This window comes from Alexandromys fortis, unplaced genomic scaffold (genome assembly GCF_014885135.2).
Source record: "Alexandromys fortis isolate MF-2015 unplaced genomic scaffold, M_Fortis_MF-2015_v1.1 scaffold_88, whole genome shotgun sequence".
Classification (NCBI taxonomy): domain Eukaryota; kingdom Metazoa; phylum Chordata; class Mammalia; order Rodentia; family Cricetidae; genus Alexandromys; species Alexandromys fortis.
Window position 1 is genome coordinate 852,782 of NW_026067961.1, and position 19,316 is coordinate 872,097.

Genomic DNA, 19,316 nt, shown 5'->3' on the forward strand with positions numbered 1-19,316 from the left:
GAGGTCGTTGATGTCCCTTTGTGAGTCCCCATCTGATAGCGAACTCCAGGGTAGGTAGTAACAGTGCCCATAATGACATAGCAGATGGGTTAACTGGGCACTTACCCTCTGCTACTCCTTAGCTTCTGATGGGGGCCCTGCTTGGGACTACACTCATCCGCAGGTCTACGGAACACAGTTTGCCTTCCCCTGAGTTAAAGGGTGACAGGCAGGTTGGGAGAAGGCTGTGTGGCCACTCACAGACTGTGTACAGTGTCAAGAAGACCCAGATCCCCAGAACATTCCTGCTGGTTTCCAACTGAGGTGTGGAGCATAAGCTGGTGTGGGTGACCAGAGTCCTGCCTGGAACACCATATCTCGGAGACACCGGTAGCCTCTGCAGCGTCTGCTACCCCCTGCGAGAAAGGCCGCTATGGTTTCTGGAACCCAGAACTGGCAGATCCAGCTGTCTTTTCTGTAAGCTGAGGCCTCGTGCCCCCAATCTATCTCCATATCTTCTCATTCCACTGGTGGCGATTAACTTCTTGAAAAGTGAGACATGATTTCAGAATGCAGCCTCTGGTGTCTTCAGAAAAGAAACTCCACCTTTGGCCTTGCGACTGATTTGAGCCATTTCTAGCACGCAGGACCTTCTAGTCCCCTGCAAACTAGTGACCGAGGGAAACCTTTCCTATGTGGGTCTCCCCAATGCAAACAGGGTGGCCCAGGCGACAAAGGCCTTGTAAATGTAGTTGTCAGCATTGCCACTTTTCTGTGACGTGGGCCTTTGGGAGGCTAGGGAGACAGTGTGGTCAGAGCCATCAGAATCACGGGAAACTCAAGCTTGCTACAATAGGAGGTACCCATGGGTGGGGGAGATGGGGGAAAGGAAGGAGGGCAGGAAAAGAACAGCCCCACTCTGCAGGCCATGAATCTGAGGTCCCACAGGTCCAGGGTGGCCTTTGTTGATGTCCCAAGGGCTCTGGTTTGATCCCTGCAGCTATAGAAAGGCAGTGTTGAGGGGAGCTCCCTGGACAACTCTGTCAGGGGTGCTGTTGAAGGACTTCATCCTCTCCCCAAAGTTATGGTCATCTGTGCTTAGAACACAGATATGTGGGTGCTAGCTAGATTGCCTGGAAGATTCAAACCCTTTCCTGCTAGGAGGAAGGAATCTCTAAAAAAGAGCACTCCCTCAGAGGCAGCCACACGCTCCAGAACAGTGAATGTGAGCAGCGTGAGCTGGTGATAGGCCCTTCCCAAGGACCTCTGTTGGCTGCTGGTGACCTTGCCGGCACCTGAAGCTTGACTGAACACACAGAGGACAGAGCAGACAGGTATGCAAAGGCATTCTAGCCTCGGCCCCACACTTACTAGTGACACGAGGTGCAACTTTCATATCAGGAGTCTCTGCTGTGACAGGAGACACCCCCTTACTCTCAGAGATCGCCTAGGACTGGGGTGGGTGCCCTCTCCAGAAGTCCAGGACAGCCTTGCATCAGAATGGCCAGAGACATCTCATAGCCCGCCCTGCGACCCAGCCCTCCCTCCAGTGTCTAGAACTGTGTTGACGTTAGAGTGTTAGTACAAGGTGGCTGTGGAATGCCACCAGGCGAGCTCCTTAGACTGGTCCTAAAACATCACATGGAGCCTGTGACCTGTCTGTTGACAGGTTCAGCACACACAGCACATACTCATAGACTTTGCAGCCGTGTGTGTGCGTGTGTGTGTGTGTGTGTGTGCGCATGTGCATGTGTGTGTGTGTCTGTCCCTGAATCCTGGGACCCTAGGAAAGGACCCTAACAGGGATGAGGTGACCAGGTAAAACATCCAGCTGCGTCAAGCAGCTCAGGAGTCCTCACGGCAGGGCTTCAGCATGGGGATCCCCACTCACTACACGAATGGAGTCTAGAGACAGGCACTAGGTTTGGGGCAGCATCTGCTCTTTGCTGAGCATATGGGGCACAGTTGGTTCCTACAAGGAGCATCTTCCGGCTGTGTCTCTTCTTCCCCGTGTAGCACAAGCATTGCTTTCCTGGGAAAAGTGAAAACACCAATGTTTCCTTGCTGAAGCAAGGCCATTAAAAACCAAGAGAGCTCATGGCCCACAGGACTGGCCCCTTACCCTGCCATGGGGTGGCCTGCAGCACAGAACCGCCATCCTGTGAGTATTTAGCCAAAAGGTCTCTATCCCCACTGGGAGCAGCATCTAGGGCACAGATTTGGATAGACAGTGTCAGGAAGAGGCCTCCCTGGGCAACCTTTGCCTCCAGCACGTGACTGCAGACTTCACTGGGAAAGAGCTTTTCTAGGGTTCAGCAGTCAGTCTCGCTCTCTCGGGATCCCCTCCACCCTCCCTGGCCCTGCTCTGAGTGAGAAGAGAAGAGAAGCCATATTGGGGGACAGGGAGAAGCACAGCTGTCCACAGCTCTGTCTGGCTTCTGCAGCTGGTCATGCGTCAGAATCCAGCCCGTCTGGGCAAAGCACATCGCTGGGTCATCGGTGGCGTTCCCTCCGGAGGCTGGTGTGAGTCTGCGTGGAGTTCACCTAGCCTTCCCTCACTTTCACGTCTCACTGAGAGTCACTTTTCCAAACCACACTTTCAGAATTTATTAAAAGAAACATAAAGTTCCCAATTGGTTAGAATTCCCAACGTTTAGAATATGGCCTCTTGTTATTACAGCTGAGCCAGGCAGAGCCTTTTTGGTGTACCGCACTCCCTTGCCGGTCTGCACGGGCACACGTGGGCACCTCGGGGTAGCGGGAAAGGAAGGGAGAGAAAGCTCTTTGGGTTGACATAACTCCTCATTCTGTTTTTCAAGTTTGATTTTCCATCTTGGTTCCTATTCTTTTGGAAATGACATTATAATTTATGAACATGAGGCTATGGGCTGGACTCCCAATCCAGAAGGGAAAAGTCTGGTTTCTACCACCCATTTGTCAGTTTGCTTAGCTGTAGCGTTTTGTGTCTGATCACTGAAGCACCCGCCCTCTAGGCGGGGCTGCTGGGGGAAAATGCTGGGGAAAAATGCCGAGGCTCTGCAGATCGGAGTCAAGGACAGCTGTATGGACAGAAGGATGCAAGGGTGGCGCTCTCTCTCTCCTGCTGCCAGATGTGTCTGTGAGGTAGAGGATGCAGGTCTGCTGTGGTTCAAGTGCCTTCATGATGTCCAGCACCACAGCTGAAGAAGTACCCCCAGACACCACAAAGCCAACTTCCTTCCCTGGGGCATGTCATGTTAATAGGAGCAGGTGACACGCTGCCATCCCAGACTCAAGGAACCCGTGCCTGCTCCCATATCCGATGTCTCAGAACAGAGGTGGAACTCATGGCTCCCCGGAGCTCTGCCTCCTAAGCCAAACTGGAATCCCTAGGAGGACAGGGTCATGCCGGCAGCCTGCGAATCTTTTAAGGCTGGGCAGACTAGAACAGGAGACATTTTTACAGAGGCTCTGCTGGGTTTTCTGGCAGAGCTCGAAGTCTGCTGTACCTTTCAGGGTCTGAGCTCCCTGCTGGTTGCAGCCAAGGGCGGCCTGCTTTAGGATGTGTCGGCCCTCACACTTTCATTACTGGGCCATGGGTTCTCTGCAGAGCAACACCGACTCCGAAGAGGAGCTGTAAAGAACAAACCGCAACATTTGCAGGGCAAGGACATCTTTCAGGTCCCCAGCGTATGGGGTTTCTGTTAGAATAAGGACACTAAGCAAATGATTGAGGACATGTATATCCACTTTGCTCTTGACAGTGGATGTGGTGTGACTAGCTGTACGAGTTCTGGCCTTGACTTTCTCAGAACAATAGGTTGTAACCTAGAATCGTGGACCAGGTTAACCCTTTCCTCCCACGCGTTGCTTCCTGTCGGGCAATGTTTATCATATATGCGCATGCATGCGTGTACACACATGGAAACTAAAAGAGCCCCCAGCATTATTTCCCTTCATTTCTCAGGGAAGCCACGGGATCTTGCCTTCACGCTGGAGAGGTGTTGATCCCCCTGTGGTTCACAGCCCTCTGCGGCGTGAAGGCGACACCTGTTAGCCACTAACAGCCCTTTCTGATTTGCTTTGCAGCAGATGCTGACGGATACAGAGGTGTCATCCCAGGAGAGCTGCATCAAAAAGGTAGGCAAACCTGCCGTGACTGTCATCACCCCCCAGTACCCTTTTACGTGGCCCCTGGTGGGACAGCCATGTGGTCCTGGTTGTTTCTGAGCTACAGAGCAAAGAACCAGTCCATGAGCAGAGCATCATCTGCACACAGTATATGAATGCCATCAGGGGAGACACTCATTTTCACTGTGTAAGCAGCAGTGGGGGGGTCACCTCACTAAGCCACCCCAGCTCTTGAGAACAGAGGACAACCCTGGGCCCGTGGGAATGCTGCGGGCCATGCAGACACAGGAAAACTAAATAAAGGCAGGTTGTGTTTATTTAACTATCTTCACTGAATACTCACATGAAAAGGGTGGGTGGGGGGAGCGCAAGGGGCCGCAGATTCAACAGATCCTTTTGCTGCGCTCTTAACTCCCAAAGAGGGCTCAAGCGTCGCTTTAAGTAAGCAAAGCATTAGGCAAAAGAAAAAGCTTCAACTGGGCATTGTCTACCACCTTTCTGGCTGATGATGGATCATAGCTGGTCGACAAACACGGCTCTGAAAGACTCAGAGATAGAGACACAGAGAGAGAAAGCTATGCAGAGGGGAAAATACACATGGTCAAGGGACACACACACAGGATGTAAACTTGAGGGGTCCTGCCACCCGAGTGAGCAGACAAGTCTGACCTAGTGGGCACTACGCTGGGCACACGGGCAGAGCTCTTTACCGGATGGGAACTGTCTTTCCCCCAGGCAGACCTCAGGCAATATTTTGGAGGTGAAGTTGTCACAGGGGCCCTTCTTTCCTCCATCCCTCTACCGTTTAAGTGTACCACGGGCCAGATTCTTTCTCTCTCCGTCTCCCTCTCTCCCTCCCTCCCTTCCACTCCCCTTTTCTTCTTTGGGTAAATATGTGTGTTTTGAAAGGAAAGGGGTGGGGGCTGGAACAGAATTCTGTATCTCAAGAGTTGTGGAAAAGTGAAGCCCAGTCTGCTTTTTGCCACCAACAGAGTGGACCACCTTGTTGTCAGTGTGTCTCTGGGTGTGTCGCCCAGCCAAGGTAAAGTGGTTAAGGCAAGGGATCAAAAGGTCAAGTTCAAATGTAAAGGGCGACAAAAAGGAGAGCGCTGGATATACTTTTGAAAGGAAACAAAATAACAGATGACAGGAGTGAGTCTGGTCGCTCTGCTCTTGCTCTGGGGTGGAAAGTAGGGACGCTGTTTGTGACTTGTGCCTTTTCTTCTATAAAATGTGGGTCCGTGAGTTCTTGTCTAACCTGGCCCCAGGTCATCTCGGGAGCTGCTTCTGGGATAGTTGTGAAGTACATCACAACCAGAGACCCACTTGAAGATACTTGGGGGACAGCTGTCTCAGTCGCAGGTTCCTGTGATGCCCCTGAAGCTACAGACAGGCTGAGGGTCTCAGAGAACCTAGGGGCCCCCACAGACTAACTCCCTTAGAGGCTGGAGCATCTTGGAAGCCTGAGGCTGCGGGTGGGTATCCTTGTCCACGCTCTACAGTGTTTCTCGTGAGGCTGGGGAGCTGCTGCAGCATACCATCAGGGACTGCTGAGCAGAAGTTTTCCAGCTTCGGCTGAGTTCAGACATCCCTGCTTCTCTGGGATCACAGAACAAGAATTAAAACCTAGTCTTTGGTCTGGACCTAAGTGGTGGGAGGTGGAGGGGACTGAATGGAGATGGGAATTTTACGTCAACAGCAAAGGGGGTCCCATGCCAGGAGCAAGAGGGGACACATAGGACTTTGAACTTCTGTGTGTGTGGAAGTTTTTGCCTCACTAACATGTCACTTAACGCTGTGGTTGCTACATACTTGCTTTTTTTTTCTTTCTGAGCAATGCTATACGAACCTGTGTGTGTTTGGATTACCTGAAGACTTGCACACTTGTATTAAGAATATGATAGGGAAGTGGAGGACCAAGGGGGCATGTGGAGACTGTGTGGCCTTGGGTTGTTCAGTTGCCATCTCTGAGCTTCATATATCCTTCCCTGCACCAGCGTCTGTGAACTCTAGCAGGCTTGGTTTCATTCTTTCAGCCCATGACACTGCTGCAGGAAGGGAAGATGTTGCTCTTGGAAGTATTAAGTATTAGAGAACAGGTTGCTACAGAGGCATTTCATGCTTCTGAGTATTCAGAATTTACAGAAGGAGCCAGGCAAGCGTGGCTATGCATGGGCCAGTTGTGTCAAGATTCACACCCAAGACTCTGCAAGCCTGTGCTGAGCAAAGCTACCGCTGGCTCAGTCTCTTCTCAGTTCTGCTCCCCCTTTCGCCCTCACTGTACCCAGTCTCCTGCTCACCCCTACTCACCCACCATGCCTCTTACTCCCAGCATCCCTCTGGGCTCCACTGTCACTAACATTTTCATCACTTGTGGCCACATGCCCCCAGCTTTGTGCCTGTGTTCCAAACCTCAAGTACCTAAATCCCCGCTGCCATCTCTGCCCCGGTCCTTTGTGCCCTCTGGAGACATCACTTGAGCTTCCCTAGAAGTCGTCACTCTGGCTGTGGTCAAACCCAGTCCAGCTTCTTCCCACAGCAGAACCCAGGACCTCTGGGGCTGCCCCTCTGCTGGCGACTCTATTTAGTCTGTTTACTTAGAGGGAAGCCCGGGGGCTCCTGGAGAGCAAACATCTGCGGGAGATAATCTAGCAAGCTGTCCATCCATCACTTGGCTGCGCGGCTCCCCGGAGAGCTCGTCGGAGCCCGTAATAAAAAGGCCGGGAGAAGAGGCTTTGGGGACGAATAAAGAGCCGTGTTAAGGGCTCGCGGAAAATGGATGGAAGACATTATTAAGGCTCAATGGCCGCCTTATCAAAATCCAATAGGATAGACATTTGGCAAAGGCTTAAATTTATTCTTTGACTTTCTGGAGGGCTGAATTTATCCGTTAACAAGAGTGTAGTCCACCCGGGGAGATGGTATCAGGCGAAGGAATTTTGATTCAATCTCTTCAGTGATATGAAAAGGGAAACACAGGGCCCCACGGCCTTTCCCTTTGTCCTGCTTTATCTTGTTTTCTTTCAGCATCTCGTGGAGGAAGGGGGTGTTAATACAGGGCAACTGGGAGAGAGCACAAATGAAAGGAAGTGACCTTTTTCTCTTGTATTTTTATTTCCGCCTTTCCTCCCTTTCTCTGCTCCCTCTCCGCCCCCAAATAAAGAAATCGGGGATTTGTACCATTATAACTGGTACTCGGGGTCCTGGAAAAGGTTCATGTCTGGAAGGGCCCAGCCAGCGCTCCTCCTGGGCCATGGCAGGAGACATGAAAAGAGTAAATAAATAAATAAGTCGAGAGGGTCAGCGATGGGTCCATAAATCTCTTCCAGTTATTATTTCGTACAAAATGCTACAGGTCATAAAAGCCACCTGATAGCTCTCGAGTGATCCAAATAGGATGATTGATTGATGATTATGGAAATCTGTGAAGTGATTATTTGGGTGTTAGAAGCATAACCTCTCCCACTGGGCTCGGGGACCTTTTACCCATCGTATGGTCCTGGATATGCCGCCTCTGGTGACCGGAAGCCCAGAGGCCTCAGGGTTCATGAAGGATGACCAGAGCCAGGAGCGTGAACTCAGCCTGCTGAGGAAGTGGGAGCCGAGGCAACCGGGCAGCTACCAAGTGGCTTTTGTGAAAGTAATTGTTTGGATGTCACACATCCTGAGATCTAAACCTGGCCACAACTGAGTGATCTGTTTGCCCCTGCAGACGGTTTCTTTGCACGAGCTGTGCAGTCGGGGACTGGTTTATATTGTTCCTGGGTAGCTGGGGGGTGAGGCGGCGGGGAGATACACATACGGGTCCTCTGTGATGCGCGGCTGACCTGCAGGTCAGGGTCTGGCTGGTGTTTGTTGGAACCGGAAGGCTCTCCACCACCACGCATAGCTTGTCTAAGGGCTGTGTCACTGAGGTGAGCTTAGGGACCTCTTCCCCTCCTACCCTTTCTAGACATCTGGTCACGCTCAGAGCCCATCAAAGTGCACAACTATCCTGCAGTTTCCCTACACCTACACTATTACAAACAAAAATAAAAAACCCGTCAACAACCACAAAAACCCACTAACGCAGCAAAAATGCTGTGTCGAAATTATTAATTTGCATGTAGGATCAGTTATGTCTTTATGAAACCAAAGTGTGTTTAGCTGCCCTGGAGACAGCCCCGAGTTGATTTTTATAATCTCGGGCTGAATAGACTTGCCTCGTCGCGGTAAGCCGGGAACAAAAGGCTGGACAGTGGTTGAAAGCCCTTTGAGGACATGTCTCTCTTTCCATTGTTCTGGGGTTGCTGATAAAAGAACGGGGAGTCCATTAATTCAGTGAATGAACATATAGCAAAGTCAGTCCCCTCTTGAGAACAATGTTGAGGTCAGCTTCAGTTGCTATGGAAACTAAGTACTCCTAAGAAGTTTGCATCCTTGATTTTGCTGAATCAAAGGTTGCAAAGTGAAGAGGTGCAACACCGCCACGGAGACAGCAGAAAGTCGGGAAGGGCTGCCTCCAAGGGTCCCCTCTCCTGAGGGGGCTGGGCCACTGGCCTTGGGACCCTCAGCGGCTCTCTGAAACCAGCCTGTGTCTGGCTTCTTCCCTCACCCCTCCCCGAAGGACGGAGGATGCTGCTTTCACAACTTGAGACTTGTCCAGAAAGGCCCCTTCCGGCACTCTTCTCCAGCAATAGGGCAGAAGGCAGTGTGGGGGAGGGCTTGCAGGGGGAGCTCCAGCCACCCTCATCTAGGGCAGCTTGGGGCCCCGGCTGGACTCTGACCTCACCCCCTGGCAGCACCTGAACCAGCTTCTTAGGGCAGGGCCTGGAACTGTGGCCCCTTTATGAAATGATAAGGGTGACTAATGGTCCGTTAGCGTGGCCTCGGTGAGTTATGGGCAGCCCCAAGCTTGGCGAAGACTGTGTAAATGTACATCTCCTGAGTGGAGTGATGCCGATTACTCCCCCCACCCCCGCCGCCCCTGGAGGCTCCCTTAAATCAGCTTGAACCATCAGATTAGGTGGGCAGAGGTGCAGCTAATTAATTTCCCGACCGTAATTTATTGCCTGCTCCCGTGGGTGTTGTCTTCAGGGCCCTGCTTGTCGGATAAAGGCTGAGACAGCGCTCAACCAACTGGAGGAGGCTTGGAGGGACCAGGGGCTTAGGCAGGTTAGGGGGTCTGTGTTCATTTCTCCCTTTCTGTGAGAAATAAGTCAAGTTTTCCTTTCTCAGAAACTTCTTACATGGCATTCATGAAGGCTCTCTAAGAAAGTCTCTAGATAAAGGTCCTGGAGGAGGTCAAGAATAGGAAGCTGGCTACCTCCCCTCCCCTTGGTTTTTAGCAGGGAGGGAAAGCAGAGGCCCCTGGGGACCCTTCTCTGGCATCAGAAACTATCAGCAGGGTCCCTGGCCCCTTCTCCTGGGGGCCTGGAGTAGGAGCCATCATCCTCCGTCCACACCCAAGAACCAGGGGAAGATGGCCAAGTGGGACGGCCTCTCCTGCTCCCGGCTCTGAAAGGGATTTATTGGCTGCATTACTGGCTTTATAGGAGCCAGATGGAGGTGTCAATAAAGCTGGTCTGTAATCTTCAGGTGGGTGCAATATTGAGTTAATTAAATTGCGCAGCACTATTAGGAGAGAAATATATATCAACTGGAAGTTCTCTTTAGCCTCTTCTGCCCTGAACACACAAATGCAAACACAACCAAGTCCTGAGTGTTAAGCCTAGATGAGGAGGGTCAGCCGTGGCCTTCGCCTGCCCAAGCACCTGCCGCATTGAGGTTCCTGTCATTTCCATACATGATATGAAGACACTCTGGGTTCTGGGCAGACAGGGGCAGCATGAGGCTAGGATGACTGAGCACGGACGAGCATCCGCTTGGGTACCACAGTTACCTTGAACAGTTCCCCGCAGCCGATCATTTTGACAGTATCATGCTGTCTGACAGACCTGAATTCCTGGAAGAAAATCTCACAGCAGGATACAAAAGTTGAGTCTGTTCCTCCTTATGGCGCAGATTAAGCTTCTTAGGCCCTGCAGAAAACAGGTTCTGGGGTCCATTGAGAGTATCCGAAGCCACACTCGTCTGTATTTGTTCGTTTAGGGCAAAACCTCCCTAGATCTTTGTCTCCAGGTAGGATTTGCGTGGACCTTGGAGAGAGAGATGCTTCCGTGGACAACAGCTGCTTGGTGGATGGGAGGAGGTAGGCCTTTGTGGCCGTCACTGCTAGAAAACCACCTGTTGTTAGAGAGGACACCTGCCCTAGGTTCAGGGAGAGTAGCCAGGGGGTGGGAGTTACCCGGTCCTGAGAGAACACACAAGCCCACTGACACCCCAAGGGAGCCTTTGCCTGCTGATTCCTCCTTGGCAGTGGTTCTCGACCTTCCTAATGCTGTGACCTTTTAATAGTCTTCATGTTGTGGTGACCCCCACCATAAAATTATTTCACTGCTACTTCACAACTGTAAGTTTGCTACTGTTATGGTCATAATGTAAATATCTGATATGCAGGAAAGGGGCCACGACCTACATGAGAACCGCTAATGTTTGGGGTACCATGGCTCCTGCATCCATGGTTGGTAATCCTGCTCTGGGGGTCCCATGTGTGGCTGCCACAGCTGTCCCAGAGTCCAAGCTCTAACTTGTGGGTCACATCTGCACTTTCCCTGATCCACTGCAGAGACAGGAAGGGAGAGTGCGAAGGGGAATGGCAGACAGACATGATGGGTTCCACCGCCCTGGCCCCAGTGAGGCACTGTGTACCAGGTGCCACACAAACTCATTTGTGGCGTCTACACCTGTGGTGGTCACTTACACAAGTGTAGCCTTGTGACAGACATGTTTACTGTCACCCCTCAGACATTGTTAGCTGTGCTTTACTGAGCTGGAGGCAGGGAGACTGGGCGGAACAGGACGCAAGGCAACACTGTCAAACGCTAGCCAGTAGACAGTTCTTGGCAAGGACTCTTAAGTGTATGTGTCCGGTGGTTCCACGTGGCTCCAGTATTGCTCTGCAGGCATAATGTGAGGGTCATATGGGCCCTCCACAGCTGAAGTCAGAGTGGTCGTGCACTATAGGCCTGAGTTCAGGACCTGGCAAGCCTGGGTGGGCTGGAGTCAGTGAAAGTGGCTGGAATGGTAAGTTAGTGTCCTGATGTTGCTAGATGACAAAGCATTCTAGGACCCAGTGATGTGAAATAGCCTCCCTAACTCACTCACGCAGAGGAGACAGGTTGCCTGTGGGTCAGCAGAACGTGGCTCTCCTCTGATGGCTGGACCCCATAGGATATGAGCATCTATTGTTAGCTGTCTGGGGTGTATGATCCTGGGGCTCGGGAGTAGGAAGGAGGAAGAATTAGACAGGCTCACTTCTATGCCAGAGCACAGAAAGAGCATGTGGCCACTTCTTCTTATTTATGCCACAGAGTTGGATGGAACAGTACACTTTCTGGAGGAGGTGGTATCTGGGCTGACATCTGCCTAGCTTGCAGGTCACAAGCTAGGGTACTGCTCCTTCTTCTAGATCTGTTGAGAATGAAGTCTGAGGCAAGTAGCCCTTAAGTGCAGAGATAGACAGGATGAAGAATGCACAGCTACCCTTCTGTCACATTCAACCGCTGTGACTTTACCTGCTCCTGCTGGACTCAGGTTGACCTGGTGGCATGCTTACCCCTTGAGAGGGACAGTTTCAGGTTGAGACTCTGGACTTCCCCAGAGCTGTAGGGGAAATGGACTCCTTGCTTCAGGAGATGCCAAGTGTGTCTTAGCAGTGTCCCAGGGCCTTTTTCTGGGAAAGAAGAAACCCAGGGTGGCCCCTGGCTGGTTGTCATTGACTAATGGTTGGATACCAGTGCATAGAAACCAGAGTGACCAACCCAGTGTTCAGTGCCCCCAAATTGCCATCTAGACAATGTGACGTCAAAAAGAGGGCTTCCAGGTCAAAGCCTGAAAACAGAACAAATAGAAATCTCAAATGCACGCGGACCTGTGAGTGAAGCCACCTGCAGGTGAACACACAGCAGGGTCCACATCTGTGGAATTCCTTGAATCTTGCAGCCTAGCAAAGTCCAGCTTTGCTTCCTTTGCCCACTGAAGACACTCTTGCTAACAAGCACCTACTGTGGGGGGCAGGGAGCTGTCCGGGGTGCTGATTTGCCAAGTTATCCTCTTCCAGAGTTGGGGTCTTGAGAACCCAGTCCTGTACACAAAGGGTCCCTGCTCTTCTCTGTCTTCTGTTGTACCCCATTTCAACCTGAATATGCCTCATGGGGCTACATTTCCAGGACCCTGTGTGGTGGGCTCTGTGCTATTTCTATTTTTAATTTTCAAATTTTTCCCTTTTTAATTTTTAAAATTTATGTTTCTGAGAATTTTGAATTGTGAGTACTGTATTTTTATTGTTCTCCCCTCCCTCTCCTCCACCCAACTCTCCCTATGACTCTTCCCCTTTTCAGATTCATGGCCACTTAGTCTCCAATCGTAACAGTTACATACACGCATGCATAAGTTGGTGAATACATCCTGCTAAGATCATTCGGTGTTGGTTATGTGTCTTTCGGGCCAACCTCTTAGGATCGGCTACCCTATCATGGGGGCTCACCTCTGGAGAAGACTAGTTCTCTTAGACGTGAGGCCCTGTACCATGTCAACTGCGCTTGTTGTCCTCTGTCTTGTTGATGCAACCATATTGTTGGAATTTCCTATGTGCATATTTCCTGGCATAGATAGAAAACACAACCTCAAGCAGACAGCCGGGTCCTCTGGCTCTTGCAACCTTCCTGACCAGTATCCTGTGGCATTCTTATAGTATATGAGAATAGGGCCTGTGTTGTAGATGTATCAGTTGGGGTTGGGCATCCCACAGTCAGCTGTGGTCTGCACCTTGATTAACTGTGACTCTATAATGGTCTTTATCTACTGCAAACTTTTAATTTTTAAAATTATGTGTGTGTGCATGTGTGTGTGTGTGCCCATAAGCATGTATGTTCCATGGCAATGAGGGATGTCAGAGGACATTCGTGGGTTGATTCTCTCTCTACCATGTAGGTCCTAGGGATCTAACTTAGGTTGCCAGACTTAGCAATAAGCACCTTGCCTGCTGAGACACCTTGCTGGCCCTGTCCGTGCTTTTGAGGCAGAAATACCCCCATATGCAGATGGGCTGGGCTGGGCCCCTGGGCACCAGTGAGCCAGGAGGCCCAGTCGGATCCTGAGCAACACCTTTTCTCCCACCATATACAGGGAGAAACAGCAAGGATAACAAATTGGTTTTGGTAAGAGGGAGCGCAGTTCTTAATTTAACAGATTCAGCATGATATGCCATTTTCTTATTTAATACTCTTTCTTTCTTTCTCTGACGGATACCCTCTCTCTGCCTCGGCCTCTTTGTATGCTAACGGGATTCGTTATCCACCTGACACCCACGTCCATCAGCCTACTGCACCCGGCAAACAACAGCTTCTTCTCACCCAGTTAGCAAGATGTTGCTCCAGTGTGCTGTTGATAAATGAAGTCATAAAAAGCAAGATGTATTATTTTATGTCGGAGCCTCGGCTCCGTTATTTCTGAGCAATGGTTGAGACCTGGAGGATTAGCCTCAGAAATGTTTGCGTTGTCGGGGACGGAAAATTATCACCCAGAGAGTCTGGCATGGTGTTCATCACAGACCAGCAGGGTGTGGGGGGCTCAGAGGCTACAGAATCTCCTTCACACTACTCACAGGGTGAGGAGGGAAAGACGAGCTCCTGTGCCCGCAGCATTTGCTTAGAAGGTCCAGCATGCCATGGCCAGGCCAGGCCAGGGCTTCCTTCTAGCCCTCCAAACTGGGGACTCTGAGTTCCTACGGCCCCGAAAGGGCAGATAATTATCAGAAGAGACTCTGAAGCCTGGGCACCCCAGAGAGCTGCAAAAATAAACCAAGGAGGAGGGATTTGAATAGCTTTCCTCCCTTTGTACTTCTGTTTTGGACAAGCAGTGCAGAGGCAGGAGTGAGAGGGAGCTGGCAAGGTGGAAGAAAACATCAAATTAGACCTCAGAGGGGGCAGGATTGGCGGCCGCCTGGGGTGTAGGACTGGGGGCGTGGAGCACCTCTGTCCCATGGCTTCCCGTGTGCGGCTCCCAGGAGACAGAACTGCCCCTCCCTGCTCAGCTCACCTGAAGAGGCCCAGGCAGGTCTGAAGGAGAGTGTCTGCTGTTGGGGGTGTCCGGTGACACAGCAGGACTCTGTGCAGTGGCTGTGTCAGGGTAAGGTTTTGCCTTTCTGTTGGCAGTCGTGCCACGGTGGCTCTGAGGCTCTGGGGGCAGAAGCTAGCCTGCCTATTCTTAGGCCACATCTCAGGACCTCTAGGGGACTCACAGCTACCCTGCAGAGCAGTAGCTATACTCCCTGTTTGTGTACTTACGAGGAAACTGATTAGGACAGTACATTCACTCTCCCAAGGTCAGCCAAGTACAAAGTGGCAGCCTGTTCTCAGTTGTGTGTGGTGGTGGTGGTGGGGGAGCTTCTGATCCAGATAGACTCAGGCTCTTCAGTACCCCTTGTGCCCAGAGAGCACCCAATAAGCCTTGACCTGGCAGCCTACCTCCTGTGCTCCCCAGGAGCCCTATTTCTCTCCAGGTCCCTCCTGAAGTCTGAGGTACACCTCATCCCCACTCCTCCTTGTTCATTGGCAATCCTTGTGCTGTGACCCCATCTTCTTACACCTGGTGTTATAGAAAGTGTGGTCCCCCAATTCACCCTCTTTATTAAATGCCCAGCTTTTGAGATGGCATGTAACTCAAATTCCCGTCAAAGCTCTTGTTCTTATTGGGGCCCTTTGGGATCCCCCTCACATAGAAGACTCCACTATGGAAGTGTGGTGTCTTCTCACCCCACTGAGCCCCTTCCAAGGAAAGGAAACTGTTCCTTCACCAGTCAGAGGAGGCCCTCCTGCCCTGTAGCCCATGGGAAGACATCCTGTACAATGGGTACTCCTGTCGTCTGAGAACCAAACCCCAAGTGCCGTTTCAGAGGCACTGTGGAGCTTGGTTCAAGTCATTGCCATGCTAGGTCTCACTGATACACTCCAGAAATCTCATGTCTGCAAACACCTCTGTAGGGGACATGGAAGTGCAAAGGATTCTGTGGTAGCCAGGCATTTCCAGAGAGGTTCTTGCTTCAAAGTTGTGGTTGTTTCCATGAGTTACTATGTATTGAGCACAGGTAGCAGCACCTGACACTTTGTAGCACAGAGTGAGGCAAAGGTCAGGGATGACAGTTGTGAGGGTGTTGATGGCAGTGATGATGGTGGTGATGGTGATGGCGGCCATGATGGTGGTGATAATGATGGCGGCAATGGCATCGATGACAGTGGTGATGACAATGGCAGTGATGACAGTGGTGATGATGATGGCGGTGATGATGGTCGTGATGGCGGTGATGATGGTGGTGATGGTGATGGTGGAGATGATGGTGGTGATGGTGATGGTGGAGATGATGGTGGTGATGGTGATGGTGGAGATGATGGTGGTGATGGCGGTGATGATGGTGGTGATGGCGGTGATGATGGTGGTGATGGCGGTGATGATGGTCGTGATGGTGATGGCAGCAGTTATGGTGGTGGTGATGGTGGCAATGATGGTGGTGATGGTGATGGTGGAGATGGTGGTGGTGACGGTGGTGATGGTGATAGCAACAGTGACGGTGATAATAGAGATGGCGGTGATGAGGGTGGCAGAAGTGATGATGGTGATGTGGTGATGGTGGTAATAATCACGGGGAAGTTGATAGTGGTGAGATGGTAGTATATTGATGATGGTACCTGTGATATCCATGAGTCCTTGAGGACTTCTCCAGATGCACCATTGCTAAGGGAACCTAAGAACCAGGAGAGGCTGCTCCCAGAGGGCTATGAGAACTATGGGAGCTTCAGTTATGGCTCCCCATTATGGGGGTGACCTGGATGAATCACTTAGTTTCTTAGGGTCTTAGTTCCTGACTTGCCAGCCCAAGGCAGTCACTGTGTACTCATTCAAACTCTCCAGCAGTATGGACCCCAAAGATAAGGCCTGGGATAGCACTGCAGAGAGGGTTCATTCAGCAAGACAAGGTATTAAAAAGAAAAAATAACAGGAAGAGGTGGAAGGAGAAGTCATAAACCTCCCTCACACCCTGGCCCTCATAGACGACCTCTCACATAGAAAAGCGGACCTTGGGGATTTAATAAGAAGTACAGGACTTCCTGTGAATTAGCAGTAGATTGTGAGCCGTGAATTACTTTTTTCCTTTGAAAAATGATGTAGCCAGGTCAAAATATTTTTGCCTTTCAAACACTTGAGTTCCTTTGTCCTGGGGGCTGACATGCCTTGGTTTCCATGCAGCCTCACAATGCAGGGAAACATCTTTTAACCGCCAGACAGCCTCCTGATAAGCCTGCAACTCCGTGTGCTTGGAGAGCCGGGAGAGGGGTGAGAACGCAGAGCCCTTTAGAGACTGTGTTTACACAGCAGCGAGAGTCCCTTCTCCCTCTCGGCAGACAGGCCCTGGAGCACAGGTTACACAACCCTGTACTCATGGCGGCTGCCCCCACCCATGCCATACCCAGCTCGTCTGGCCTGGGGAGGACCTGACCCCCAGGTACCTCGTCTGCCTCTCTCAGGAACAGCCACCTGCTTGGCTGGGAGAGTCTGGGAGACTGGCCCAGTGCTCTGGAGTCGCTCTTTTTAAGTCCCAGGAGAGGCAGCCAGAGCACAAATCCGTGTCAAGGTGTGTCAGGACTACGGGCTGTGCCACCTCACTGGGAATTCCACCCGAGAGCTCCCACTCCGCTGCATCCACCTCACGCAACCCTGCAGGCTTCAGCTGCTAGTTTCTCTGGGCCACAGAGCAATAGTCTCATTCAACAAAACATATCATTTACTCCAAGGAGGCCAGCCTGGACCAGACAAGCACTAGAGAAGAACCCTGTCCAACAATGTAGATAAGAGACACTCAGAAAAGACCTTTGGACATTCCCCAGGAAGATGACAGAAGGGGCCGAGTGACCAATATTCATTCATCTCTCCATTTGGTGAAAGGAACCCCTTTTTCCATATGTCCCATCTCCCCTCGTCTCGTTCCCCCCTGGCTCTTCCCAAGGGTTCTGAGCTCAGGAAAGAGAAAGACTGCCCAAAGCTACAGAGTGATGAGCTGGCCTGTGACCTGCCTGGCCTTGTTACGGGCTCAGTCCTCTGTGTGTTTCCTAAGCACACACTCCACCTGCTTGGAACGAGGGTCCTCGGCCCCTTGACCGGAAAAGGAGGAAACCTAGGAGAGGTTATAAGGAGAAGGATCACGGAAGCACAGCCAGGGCTGGAGACTGGAGTCTGGTAGGCCTTGGAGGTAGAGCTGAGAGTTCCGGGGATGAAGTGGCAACACGTAAGCCCCCTTGAAGGGACCCTTTCACGTTCCTCGTGGAGCCTGCAGACATGCACTGCTGAGTCCTTGGGTACCCAAAGGCAGTGGGCTTGGTGACGTCATCAAGAACAGGGATGGTAGTAATGGTGGTGATGAGCTGGTGATGTGGGAGTGACATGGGGAACAGGGGACAGCAGGCGGGTGCTCGCAGTCGAGATGATATGAATTCATTCATCATCATCTGAACATACTGTAAGTGGAATGGACTTAATCCTTCTGTCCCGTTTCACTCTTCAGGGTGTGAGAATTCTCCCCTTGTCCTCGGGCTATGCGGGAATCCTAACTGGCTGCTCCCAGCAGAAGATGAGCGAGTGGGTGGGCCTGCGTATCATGAGACGATATCTTTGAGAAGAGACTTGGATCCACAATTCGAAGTGTGGTTTCCTATGGAGTGAATCATGTTTGCACCTGTAGAAAGTGGAGCCTTGTACTTGGCAACTGAAACTGTGTGCGTGTAGGATGAGGGCGCAGGACAGCCCGGAGGGCGTGTGCAGGAGGAGAAGCCCCGGGGAGAGGTGTGAGCCGTGATGGAGGAGATAGCCCTCCTTTCCTACCTAGAGCCAGGAGGGGAAGGCTGGAGGAGACTCACAGCGAGTCAGGGTCAGAGGGAGGTGACCTTGGCCTCCAGAAGCCTGGCCAATGCCGAGTTGGGGGTCATAGCAGGTGTGATCCAAGGAGGCTCAGTCGGGGGTCACAACAGGCAGGTGTGCCTGGTGTAGTCCGAGAAGGATCAGTCGCTAGAATGGGGTTGGATTGGGCATGGCTGATAGGGGCTAGTGAGGTGAGGAAGAGGTAGGTGGAGCTAGAGGAAGAGGGGTCCCCTCGGAGCTCGTGATGGAAGATGGAGTAGGAAAAGGGGGTGGTGCATGGAGGTGAAGGAGAGAGGTGGGTTGCCAGAGCGTGGTTTCTCTGTAAGGGGTCTGGTGCTTGTACCACGGGACTCAAACTCTCAGGGTGACAGGAGTCACAATGAAAAGGGGCAGCGGTGTCAGCAGCCCCTGGAGCCCCCTGGGGCTCTTGCCACCAGTCACCCAGTTCATCCTGGGGGTTCAAGCAGGGAACTGAGGGTGTCATAGGGAGATGATGGTGAGATCCAATTAATAATACAGTCCAGCCAGTGCAGCATGGGTACTGATGGCACCTACCGGAGCCCGAGGACTGGCTTCCGGTCAAGACCAAGGCCTGAGATCCCCAGGGCCCTTCACCATCACCAGCTGATACCACACGAAGCCCAGCCCCCTCCAGGGATGCCCTCCAGCCTGGCAAGGCCATACGGTCACTCTTCATTAAGTCCCCCATTGTTTTGGGTCCAGCCGGGGAGGCATGCAGCCCAGTTGCTTACTCAGCAAGAACTGCCCTAGCCGCAGCCATCGTGAATGCATATTTAATAACCATTTTCTCCAGAAACCACGCCGCTTCGGAAGTTCAGAAATAGGCCTCGCTCCTCAGTTGGTAATGAGAAGTTAATAAAAGTGGGATTTTGTACAACACTGGCCCTCTGACATCTTAATCTTTATTAAAGAGACGTAAACTTCCATGGAACTGGCAGGCCTGCCTGGCACAGCCAGACGCCAGGAGAGCGGGTAGAGGTGGCTGAGGCCGGCCATGTACGCCTAATCCACCAAGAGAGTTGGAGCCTCCTCTCCCCCGGGGGGCCTCTGGTGCTTACCTCAGCAGACGTGAATTAATTACCTACCAACCCCCAGAGCCCCAGAGAGGCCTGTGTGCTCAGCGTGGTTCACACTAGAAAGGGACGGATAAACAAGTCGAGGTGTTGCTGTCGGGATTTGTGGGGGGGGGGGGGGGG

The 19,316-nt window shown here is 51.9% G+C and overlaps 1 protein-coding gene across 5 annotated transcripts in view; it reads left to right on the top strand.

The window, feature by feature from the left end:
* Window positions 1-19,316, top strand: part of Prdm16 (PR/SET domain 16) — a 313,539-nt gene that overhangs the window by 152,267 nt on the left and 141,956 nt on the right. For 3 of the 5 annotated variants that reach the window (XM_050153399.1, XM_050153400.1, XM_050153403.1), the window contains exon 3: window positions 4,048-4,098. In XM_050153399.1, coding sequence (XP_050009356.1) covers window positions 4,048-4,098 — 51 coding nt within the window. The remainder of the gene's footprint in view (window positions 1-4,047; window positions 4,099-19,316) is intronic. The other 2 variants (XM_050153401.1, XM_050153402.1) reach the window with 1 other exon arrangement.